The 12,667-nt window shown below is 36.7% G+C and overlaps 1 protein-coding gene across 46 annotated transcripts in view; it reads right to left on the bottom strand.

Moving 5' to 3' along the window:
- CLASP2 (cytoplasmic linker associated protein 2) overlaps positions 1–12,667 on the bottom strand; it is a 154,084-nt gene that overhangs the window by 89,406 nt on the left and 52,011 nt on the right. For 37 of the 46 annotated variants that reach the window (XM_063325448.1, XM_063325432.1, XM_063325433.1 and 34 more), the window contains one exon: positions 1,555–1,701. In XM_063325448.1, coding sequence (XP_063181518.1) covers positions 1,555–1,701 — 147 coding nt within the window. Of the gene's footprint in view, positions 1–1,554; positions 1,702–2,207; positions 2,426–12,667 lie in introns of those variants that run through there. The other 9 variants (XM_063325438.1, XM_063325443.1, XM_063325440.1 and 6 more) reach the window with 2 other exon arrangements.

The raw sequence follows: 12,667 nt of genomic DNA on the forward strand, positions 1-12,667 counted from the left end.
AGTGGAGTGGTTATTCTGTTCTTATTTGCTTTCCCCCACCCTCCTATCTCCATGTTTTTACTGCACAGCATGTAAAGTGAAAGTCTACATGTAAAAACAATTTTATGTTTAAACCATTGATATTTAATAAACTATTATTCAAAGAAGCACATATTGAAAGAAGCAGGAAGCCTGAGCATTCAGTTCCGGTACTATATATGTTAGTCTTGCATGCAAAAACCACCATGCATCGGGTTAAAGGAGATGATAGTATTATCACCTATTTGTGTAATAATAACAAATATCAAGAGTTAACTTCGAGAGATAACTTCCTTTAGGAAGCCTTTTGGGTGGTACTTTCTGGTTGATACTGCTATCAATTTTGAGTTATATTATGACGGTGTTGATCCTGCCCTATGGGAATCTTTTCAATTTATTAGGAATTCTGAAGATCACCTTAGAAAAACAATAAATCATCAAAACATTAGCTACATCTTATTAATATGAAAATACATAAGGCAGCTTGATACTGCTATCAATTTTGAGTTATATTATGACGGTGTTGATCCTGCCCTATGGGAATCTTTTCAATTTATTAGGAATTCTGAAGATCACCTTAGAAAAACAATAAATCATCAAAACATTAGCTACATCTTATTAATATGAAAATACATAAGGCAGCTTGTTTGGCATGTGTATCTTCTTTCAAATTTTATCTTTGCAGTTCATATATGGGAATATCACATGAATAGGAACATGAAAAAATTAATTACTTTTAGAAAAATCCCCTACCAAAAGAATCAATTATTCATAAAAAAGCCATACCTGAAGCAAGGTATGTTTCTACCCGATTATATATTTTTCTGAATGTGTGCATGAGCCACCAAAAAAAGATGTCACTTCTCTAGCAGTAAACAGTTGCTTTTGTTGGCATACCCCCGCCCTAAAAAAATGCGGATTTCCACGTTCAAAGATTATAATTAGTAAGCATCATCATTATAATGCTTTGAAGTCTACCATGCAAAAAGAAAAAAAATAAAAATCCCAGCAAGGGTTTTGGCCCTCATTTTTTATCTTTCATAACCAATTTCACAATACTCTGAGAGTTTAAGGAATAATAGTAAAAGTCATTCAGGTGTAATATACACCTCTATTGAGGTATGTGGTTGATGGCTAGTCCTTTCCAGCCATGTGAAACAGTGCAGACCTATAGTAAAAATTTCATCTACACATACCTACTACAGAATTTCACAGTATAATTATATATACAGTAAGCGATGTGAGGATTCCGTCAGAGGCATGCATATATTTATTTTACCAACACAAATGCCATCTCCAGATGTTATTTTTACTTATGAGAGGCCTTTATAAGCTAAATGTACATTCACAAAACCAGACAGACATGCACACACCTTTACATATGAATAATTACGTAAAACAGGGTCCCTTACTGTTTTCAGCTCTGCAAAAATACTGCAGTCATGAATTAAACGTCACCTTCCAAAGTTCTGTTTTGTGCCTGCTCTGGCAAGGTTTCTGGAAACACCGATTAGAATGCGAGTAGCTTTACATTACCTCCAACCTTAGGCCCACCGGCTGATCCTGGCTTTCTTGCACTGTTAGAAGGATTTCCTGGCTTTTTAGGTGCCGGAACCTTGAAAGCTGAAGCAGCTGATGATGGCCTATTTCCATCCACCGACTCTTCATCATCAAAGCTTTTGTCTAGAAAACGATACGTTAAACAAAAATACAACTATTAGAATGGATGTATATTTATTTCCTAATCAACTATTCTGCTTCACATTTCATAGAAATTCACAAAATGTGTAAATAATAACAAGTATTTATCACTGTGTCCTCTGTCTCTAACCTAGGAATAAAATGACAATGAGAAATAAACAGCATTTTCTACATGTTAAATTCTAATAAAATATGATTTTGCCTTCGTAATTAACCACTGTAAAGCTGAACATAAAAATGAATCCTACACGTTCGTTCCCACAAAGGGAAAATATCTTTGCAGAGATTGAATATTTTTGCCCATTTCCGAATATTTTCCCCAAAAGGAAAGCCCTTAATATGATTTTTATCATTCCAGTCTACCAAAGACAAATGCTTCTCCCTTTTCCTCTTTTACTCATGCATGCATTTTCTGCTACACATCCTCCCACAATGTGTCTAACCAGCACTCCCTGTCTCTTTCCTTCCACCCAGATTTTTCAACTTACAATCACAGATCCTCTTGCAGATCAGCCGCCTCATTCCTCTGATAGGTCTTCAATCCCCTCACCCTAGGACGGACCCAGCACCTCACATGGCCACATGCGGTAAATTCTCAATACTAATCAAAGATTCTATCAAAAACTGCTCGCAAACACCCTAGATCCACCACTGAGATTTGTGCCGGCATCTTTCTCTCCCTTCCCCGCACTAGGTGCCGCACAACCAATGAGCTGCAAGGTGACATCATCTTCTGCGAGCCACAGCCAGAGGAAAAGGTGAAAATTCTCCATGCAAATAAATTCATTCCCACACACTGTATTTGCCACTATTCCAATCTTCCATTTAAAAAAAAATAAAAAAATAATTAAGGCAGGCAGACAATACTCCGGAGTTTACACTCCTCTTTCCCATAATTTCAGGTTTGTATATTTTTTAATCAAGAAAGAAATTAATCTCTAGTGACTCAATAAAATAGTCTCAATACAAAATAGTCAGCCTTCCAAAAGAACCCAAACATATTCCAACAGAAGAACGTAACGGTTTCTGAATCCACTTAGGGTAGGGAAGACGGATTTATCTATAAGCTTGAGCATGGAAGACATATCAGCCTACGGTTCCTATAATAAATAAAATGGGCGAGGCTGAGAGACAGCTGCATTACAGTAATGGAAGCCCAGTTTAGCATACTACCTACTCTAAAACCTGCCATTTCTAAAAAAATAAATAAAATTAATTGCAAAGCTTTGGTATCTCTGGAGTGGTGACTATTTACCCTTTGCTTATTCAGAACTTGCTCCAAGTGAAATGTCAACTATATTTAATAACGTAGCCTCCCAAAGGAAGGCAGCTTTCATTAAAAGGGTAAAGCAAGGTTTTGTCCAACAGCATCTGCAGCACCAAACACTAGAAATACCCCACATTTAACATGCCCGAGATGACTGCTGCTATAGTTAGTACATTTTTCTAGCATTAGCGGAAAGCTGTGTGTTGCACTAACAAATCTTCGTGATTAAAGAAGAAACAAACCACCACAAGAAGCATCTGGATGGATATCGACAATTTCCACTCACATTATTTCCTTCTCTCCTACACACGCTGACTTTTAAGAGCATCTCGCTAAGAATAATTGTGTTTGGCTGTGTAAACTCCCTGAATTGCGGAAAAAAGCATCAGCCTTTCCCCCCCTCGCCCCCCCAAGCACTAGCCCGTGTGTTGCCATGGAAACAGCACTCCCTCTCCGCACACGGGCGGAGGCAGGATACATTTTGATTCCTGCTTGCTCTTACTCTTGGTCTCTTAAATAGAACCAGACATCAAGATTTTTACTTTTTTTTTTTCTGAACAGGGAAAACCACTAATCCAAACACCAGGTTAACTGCAGTGAACTGAACACTGTAATATAAGTGTAAATGGTGATGGTTAATATCTAGGATATCCGCATCATTACAGGTAATTTTAAAATAGCATTAAAAAATACCATGTAGGTTTTTAAGCAGCATGAAGAGATCAACACTGACACGTGAACATTCCATCATGAAAACCGATTAAAAGCGAATGCATGCTTTTCAAATAAAAATTGGGTTTTTTAGGTTTAGTAATGAAAAAGGCTGGGCTTTCAAGTTACTGTCCAACAGCACTACAATGCAGCATTGATATGCAAATATTGCACAAGCAGCCTTTGAAAAAAAAAAATGAAGTTATTTGCTGTACAGTTTTAAAAATAGTAACTAAGCATTTTGCTCATTTCTGCCAAACCTCCTAAATCAAGAAAAACCCTAGACAACATCAAACAGCAGCATACTTTGGGAACCAATGGCTCAGATAAATTAATTTTATTCTTACCAAGCAATTCATTATGGAGTATTGAAAATGGAGAACTGTAGAAGTTACTGCTCGACCACAAAACCCAGAAAGAGAATTTCAGAAAAATTCAAAACTAAATATTCCCAGCTACTGACATATTGTGTAAATTATAGGACAATAAGTTAAACAATGAACTTTACAATACTGTGAAATTACTTTGGCTAGTAAAAAGAATTTTTTCATACATATAAAACATTGTTAACACTGGATTAAAAAAACCCCTACACTATGAAGTAGCTTTATAGTTTCTTAGTCCTCATAAAACATAGCTTTTAAAATAATTTTTTAAAATGTCTAAGTATTTTTGAGAAACACAGAACTGATCTTAACCACTGATACCTGGGTGTTCTTAACTAAACTTTTCAGTATCTATGTTTAAAATAAGTCAAAAACTACAGTACATTCATTAAGCACTCCAAAATTATAGCACAGTACCTTAAACGTATAAAATTAAAAGGTGAAAAGGATCTTTTTTAAGGGTGAAGCAATAACACACCTGAGTTTCTTTTGTTGTGTGTGTTTTTGTTTATGTTGAAATAAACATGAGCAGGAAAATTCTGTACCATTTTTTACAGAAACCAGAGGTTTTCTCCACCCTTTTGGGCCTTTACGCTTTTATTTCCCTAGGCTCTGCTAACAACATAACCCCAATTGATCTTTAGGGACATTCCATTTTCAGAAAGATGCTTAACAGTATTTGTGAAGATCTGAAACCTGAAGTCTATATTCATAGCAGTTAATGAAACAAAGGCATTATATTAGCTTCCAGTACCATCTGCTTTCCATGTGCTCTTACTCATGTGCAACAAGATGCTTGTTTGTAGCTCTTATAAAAGCATTCCCATATATTTCAGCGTACAGAACCCCAGCCCAAGGTATAACTGTTACTCCACAGGGTATAATCAAGGTGCAGGTTTTGCTCAACCCAGCTGAGACAAACTTGTTTACTACGTGCCTTCCTTTAGCCAACGGACCAGGGCTGGAGCCTCCTGACTGCCAACGTGCAGAGTGTGACGACGGTTGTACTGTCAGTGTCAAGCTGCAAATGTAATGCTAGTTTCATGCAGTCTGCAAACAAAATTAATTTCTACAACAGAAGTCATAAAAGCCTAAGTAGAATTCATATTTCAAAACAAATCTACCTGAAGGATGCAAACACTTTTTCATTCTAGAATGGCTAGGTAGCCTTCATTCTAGCTAATTCTAAAGGCCAAACACTTCCAGTATATCAAATACAAATACACTGGGCAGCTGAGAATGCACTATCCAAACAGCATTTTACAATAAAGTTCTAAGCTGCTAAAAGCAGGAATAAAAAGCTGTATGAATTGCTAGCAACGTACAGACCATCTTAAATGAAAAACACAATTAATGAAAGAAGCTGAACTTCAGTCAAACCTCACAAGACGGTTCTTGCACTCGGTATCTTAATTTTAAATCACAATGGGCAAGAAGAGTTTTGGAGGTAAGCACGCCGCGCAGAGAAGAGCTTAGAATGTAGTACTGCCAAAAGCTCCTGAAGAAACCTGATGAGCAGCAAATGTTCTCACTCCTGAACAAGTTCTCTTCCAGATGAACAACTTAAAGGGAGCAAAAATATCAAGAAAATGTTGTTCTTAGATTCAGAAAGCTAGAAACACAAGATTCGACTCCCAAGCATTAGAAATTTCTTCTTCTAATAGCGGAAAAGAGATCTGTACCGGAGAGAAGTGTTCTGCAGGTACTATGCAGCAAGTGAATTGCTATCAAAGAACTGCTGTGTATTTCTACAAAACGTTTCAGAGGAGTCAAAGGAATGTTTCTAGTAAAAAACCCACCACAAACCAACCTGCATGACATATCAGACCCTAGGGTTTACCACACTTTCAAAACTTGGGGTTTACCAAAGTTATTCTAATATTAAATCCAGACACAGCTGTTCAATTCAAAACACACATCAAAACTCTGACCCATCACAAAGGTTTAAATACTAAAATTCTTAAGAAACAAAGTATGCAATTTGTACTAGAAATAAATAAAATATATGTAGTATCTTTGTGTCTTGTAGCCTTACTCTTGGAGGACAGATTAGAAATATGTAGTGTCTATTTTTTAAAGTATTCAGAGATATCAAAGCATAAGCACTTACAATCAAACTTGATACCCAAAGAACATTCTAGCACTCCCAATGACAAAAACTTCTAAACAACCTATTTACTGTGATTTGGCTATAGAGCAATAAGGGTAATTACAGATGTATCCAGGAACAAAGGAGACTCTAAAACATTTCATATTTAGAGAGAAAAATATTTTATTTTTTAAAGAAAATGAAATTAAGATATATTTATTGTTACTGCAAATCAAGCCTTTACCGTAGCTTGTCTCAAGATTCGTAGAATTGAGACATGTAATATCTAACATTTTCTAAGTTCCAGTCAGTAACAGAAGAAAGAAATACAGTATCATCTATGCGGCTGTAGAAATAGAAGTTCTATATTCTACTCGTGCTACTGAGAAGCAGACAATCTGAAGTTACCTGATCTTCAAGCAGATCGCCAAGTAACACCACCGGGGCGGGGGGGGGGGAAGGATCCCATGCAGTAACACCAAACTAAAGCTGGCCAAAAAGGCAAATCTCAATAATGTATCGGTACTGAGGTCTTACACATCTGACACTACTAGGGTTGTAAATACTTCACAGTAGATTGACAATAGTCAAACTAAAGAATATAGTATATTTAATAACACTGCTTTTAAAGTTTTTGTTAAAAACATGCCCTTCCTATATCTGTCTTCCTTTAAGTATTGCTAACAGACAGTAAATGTTTTTGAACTACTGCTAACAGTTCCTCTTCCACACCACAAACTGTTTATAATGACATGATTGCAAAATCCTGCCCAAGCAAAACAATGACAAGTAGTTGAACTCCTTACACTTCCCAAGTCAATCCCACATCCTGCGCCTACCAAGGCAACGACTGCCAGTCTCTCCCTTCAGTGATTTACAAACATTGACTGCATCAATTACTTGGAACATCTGGGACTGGATCGTTAGCTCAATTCCAGATGAACTGGTGCAGCCTACAACAATTTCTGCCAAGCATGAAAATGAAGCCGCAAGCGCTACAGATGCATCAGGTTAGCTGATCCTTCTAATCCATACTTCAAGCCAATGCCCCACATCATTTAGCGAGCACTTTATCCCTTATACATCAGGCATTCCATACAGCCCGAATCTGTTTGTCCTGACACAAAGGACAGGATTCATTTGCCTAAGCACAGTCATCTAAAACTAGTTTAGATAGCCCTGGGTATCCTGTCCGGCTGCCAGCTGACATTCCAGAAGGGCACAGATCTCTTGCGGGTCTCATTCAGCCTTGTTTGCTCCCTGTGGCAAGTGTGGATACTGCAAGGCACCTCAAGTGGCACAAGATGCCTATGTCCGGGCAGCTGAATTGCACCCAGGATGCTTCAGATCTTACCATACAGGCATAATTCCCGGGCATTCTCCCTGTACCATGGCAGGTAGAAGGATCTTGAACCATTAGGACACAAATTCTCATTCAAAACCAAAAATCTGCTTCCCACAATGCTGGAGCATGGTTCTTCATAATGCAGCAGTGTGTAGTGACAAAAATAACATGATGTCACTTACTGATGGATTTGACTTTACTTCATGGTACCTCCTCTGTTTCTCTTTGCGTTCCTGAAGGAGACAACTGTACCTATGACTCAGTGCTGACGAAGAGTTCTCGTGTTCTGTGCAACATATTCTGATGCTCATCAGCAAAATTTCAAACTCTTACCAAAAGAGACTCCTTTTTCCACTATAATCTCACTAATTGGGGTGGGAGGAATGATATTAATGACAAAAGTAGCTAAATAATACAACTTGGTTCAAAAAAAACCCCCAGTGTACTAAAGCCAACCGTGAAGCCAAATATACTCCTTCACATGCTAGTTTTTCAGGCAAGTCCGGTGGACTAGTGTGTCTTTTAAAAAAATATAAAAAAAGGCAGCAAGCATGGGGAGCACCAGTCAGTAACAGGAATGAGGCAAATATTTATCAGTTAAATTTATGCTGTTGATCCAATCTCAAATTCTGATAATGTTCCCCTAACTTTCCAACAAGAGCAGAGTACAGCTCTCCTACATCCACTGATCAGCTACAGCATACCAAAAGAGGCACATGCCAGATGGGCTTTTTTTGTTTGTTTTGTTGTTGGTGTTTTTTTTTTAAACAAGAATCTAAAGGAATGGGGCAAAAGAGAAGGGAAAACTGGAAAAAGCAGACTAGACCTGATAGAGACATTTAGAAAAGAAATATTTGGGAGTGGCAGTGGCACCTATTCTAATGATGCTAATAATTTATCCATTTCCCTCAATAGTTTCATGAAGGGATATGTTCAGAAAAGATTTAATTCAGAAAAAAATTAACATGTTCTGGTAGTATTTTCCTGACCCCAAAGAAAAGCTAGTCTTATAGTTCATCTCACTATTGTCTGGCTGAAAGACACGACTTAAATACAGGTTTCAAAGAAAGCTGCAACAAGCCAAAACAAGTAACTGAGCTAATCTCCCTCCCAAGCAAAACTCCATCTCGGTTTCTAGTTCTGGAATACGTCCTTTAAACCAAAGTAAAAGCCGTTTTCTCATTTTTTCCTATTAGAGTTGAAAACAGTTTCTGCAAATCTTGCTTATTTTTAACCTTTGTAGCATCTGTAAAATTATTTCTACAGTCAAATTAAATTTGTTTTAAAAAAAATGATTCTTTAGTCAGTATTAAATTCTGGGCTCTCCTGTTATGCATTTCCCAAATGCTACACAGAGCAACTTAGTGAAAACTGGAGATGCAGTCAATATTACTGTATTTTAGAAATCATCAATTTCACTTTATTTACAGCTTTCCTCAGGCACATTCAATAGCCTCCTGAATCAACACCTAATAGTCTATAACCTGTTACTAACCAAAGCACAATTTCATCAGCAAAGGGCAAAGAGAAAGATAGGCAGTACCTCTAGAATTCATGACAATGCAACATCTAAAATAGTATTCACGATTAAATAGCAAGGTTTAAAAAAAGTAAATACTTGCTGTTACTATTCTTCAACACTTCTGCTACCTTAGAGCTTTAGGCCACGCTGCACCATGCCCAGTGCTGAAATGTTAACAAGTTATCTGTCTTTTGGGAGGGGGGACAGAGGCAAAAAAGTATAGAAAGGACACAAACACGATTTGCAGAGGAAACTAAAGACCAATGATTTCTGACAATTTAAACACATAGGTTGGCTCAGTAGCTGTAACACAGAAACTGATGGGAATACTCGTCTGTTTTATCACGAAGTACAATATGTCTACCTCAGCACAGGTGTTTTACTCTTCTATGAAATGTCAGAAGTAAAGCCGAGAAGGGCAATAACTTCTGAAGCAATCAAGACCTCTGGTAAATGACTATGAGTACACTTGTGGAAAGTCTCCCTATCTAGGCAGTGATTAAAATTAAGTTAGGTAGTTCACTTAAAATAGTAATATCCAAAAAAGAAATGAAAGGCCTGAAGAGAATTTTTACTTGATGCCTGGTAAATCTGTAAACCACAGAAGAGACTCATCATTTGTATCAAAAGTTATGGTTTGCTTAACTGTTATAGCCTGTCTGAATTCACACCTCATTTTTGGCCTAACACTTCACTCTGTTGCTTAAGTTGCCCTCTAAAAGAGCTACCACTTCACTTATATTCTTGAAGTATAAACCCCGCTATTCACCTTTAAAATACTCTGTAACCCAACAGCTAGTCTTTGCTCAGTAAGCCTAGTTTCATTACTGTCTTCATTGCCTAGGCTCCACAAGTCATTTTATGTCTTTCTTCATAAATTTCCTTTGCTTGTGCACCAAGTGCCTACTCTCAATAGCACCGTTTTTTTCTTAAGTGAATCTAATGACCTATGTTAAAACCAATATATTTAATATGAAAAGACATTATATTTAGAATACACTATCCATAAATTACAATAGTATGATGAGCATTATCATTGTATTTAAGAAACGTGAGAAAAAAGAACCATTATTTTAGTATCTGTAGCTAAGTCAATCAAACAGCTGATATCCATTGAAGAATAAACTATTTGTGGCATTTCCAATACTTAACTGATTCACACAAAAACACTTGAAGAGTTTACTGATTTGATTTTTCAAACTATCAATTACATCACAGCAAAGGTAAGAGAGGCAGACTTAAGGACCATGTTCATTCACCTTTAACATATTATCACCTGTTTACATGATAGCAAAGATATCTTATAATATTAATATGAAGGTTTACCAACAGTGAGCTTAAATTGTGATTTACTACTAGCAGCTGATAGTGACAGATTTACTTCCGCCATCAGGGAAATTCTTTCAGTATTGAAAGCTTGCATTCCTTTTCAGCGTGGCCAGTTTCTGTGTGTTAAACTCAATTTGTATGCTGAAAATGTAAACAAGCAAGGCTGATTCACAAATAAAACATAAACAGAAGAAGCAGAAAGTGTAACTAATATGAACACACAGCAGATAACATGTAGAGAGATTTATTTTTCTAAGTTTACTCTAAATCCCCATAGCTCAGGAATTAGAAAATAATATTCATCTCTGAACATGAAAACATGCACACAACAGCACAGAATAGAGGGGGTTGTTAATGGTCTTTGAGCTCACCAATCAACCTGCTCCCTAACGCACATATTCAGGAGTGGAAATTAAGGAGTTACAGCAAATATTTCCAGTATATAGCTACGATTTTTAGTAGCTACCGTTTCTCCTCTTCTTTTGTGAGAGCATCATCCAATCCCAAAATAATACATACTGCCTGCTTCCCTCAGTGTTTCCAAATAGCTTGCAAAGATCAACTCAACACCGCAAAGAGATTTTAGAAACAATCGACACAGAAATGCTCTTGACCTTCAAGTTCACTAGCAAACCTCATATTGCATAAGTTGATTGACCAAAGGACATTTATCAGGTCAACACACAAAACAATCCCTAACAATAAAAGGATATTTCAGCAAATATAAAACTACCTATGGTAATTGTTTAGATAACTAAGGAACATCATGGGGCTCCTGACATTTGATGAAAGCAGAAATGCCTAATTTGAAGAAAGTAAGTTTCTTCTGCAGGCTGTTAAGAACTTTGCTCTACATCTTCAGCCATTCTCCTCACCTTTCCTAAGGCTCCAATCATCCATAATTTTGAGGCTTTTAAGTGTTTCTCAGTCGAAGAAGAATTTTCACATCAATTAAGCACAGGCGAAGCTATACCAGAGAAATTTTAAACCAGTAACCATAAGAATCTCGTTGTCTACGCTCTATATAGCTGTGCAACTCCTTTGAGTTTCGTATTATAGTTACTTCTTGTAAGACTCTACAGCCGTAGTTGGTTTTCAAAAGGCTCTTTCAAGTTAAGCACCGCTCTTTCCTGCTGTCGCTACAAAAGCATATTTTGATGACGAAGCTGGTAAAGGAAAGAATGCACAAACCCCAAAACAATTCTTTAGAACTAAGGTACGTCTATAAATACAATGTACAGAGTGGAATTTCTGATTCAGGTGAACACTACGGCAGAACCTTCGCTTCTGAAGGCATTTTCAGACACCTGAAGTGATCCAGTTATCTCTTCCTTGCTCGTCAGTATTTACTATAGTAAGACTTTACTAAAAATAAAGGAAAAACTCCTCATATTTAATAGATAACAAAGGTGAAAATTAACCCTGCAAAGCAAATAGCCAACTAGTCACGTGAAAGAGTCTTGCAACATCTGTCAAAGAAAATGCTTACTAGACTTTAATTTTCCCCTTGGGCTGTTGGCAATTCTAATGCCTATTTCCAAACACATCATTTTTTAAAAAAAGAAAAAAAACGTAGTATTAGCAATAGTCTGGAATAATCAAATATGTTTCAAAACAAATCAGGATATCAACTAAAACACCAAAGGTTTTTTTTCCTTATGTAACTTGTTCTTAAAAACAAATGGAAAGAGACTCCAGAAACAACCAGCATTTTTGAATGCCAGATATCTGAAAACTTTTTCAGTGAACTGCTGTTTTACATTTAATGAAACAACAACCACCATCCACAAGTTCCCTAGAACTGAACACCAAAAATTCCTTGACACTTTAAAAACGTCATTTAGAAACAGGAAGATAAAACTTACTTGTAGTTACTATTCTAGAATATTTAAAAAAAAAAAAAAATCAAGTGCAGTTATCACTCCAGAAACCATTCTGGTTTTGAGATAATAACTGTGTGTTTATTGTATGTCTGCAGCTTTGTTTTTTAAGTAAGAAATGCTCTGACTTCCATACTTCCTCCTTGAATTATTTTTTTTATTCATGTCAGTGTTGAACCTTGCTGTATTCATCCATTCTCTGAGTAGAAACTGTGTCTTTTCATATAGCCCTTGGCTTGTTTACACATTCCCTCCCTCTCCCACTCAGTTGTTTCACTGGTCCCACTGTTCTTTTACTGCTATTAGCAACAGTACGTGCACTTTATAGACAAAACACTACTCAGAATCTATGTTAATCACTGGGAGTAGCATATGACCTTACCGTGAAAAGAAGCTTTGCACTGGTTTGGTTCAGAACA

This window comes from Chroicocephalus ridibundus, chromosome 2, assembly GCF_963924245.1.
Source record: "Chroicocephalus ridibundus chromosome 2, bChrRid1.1, whole genome shotgun sequence".
NCBI classification, from domain to species: domain Eukaryota; kingdom Metazoa; phylum Chordata; class Aves; order Charadriiformes; family Laridae; genus Chroicocephalus; species Chroicocephalus ridibundus.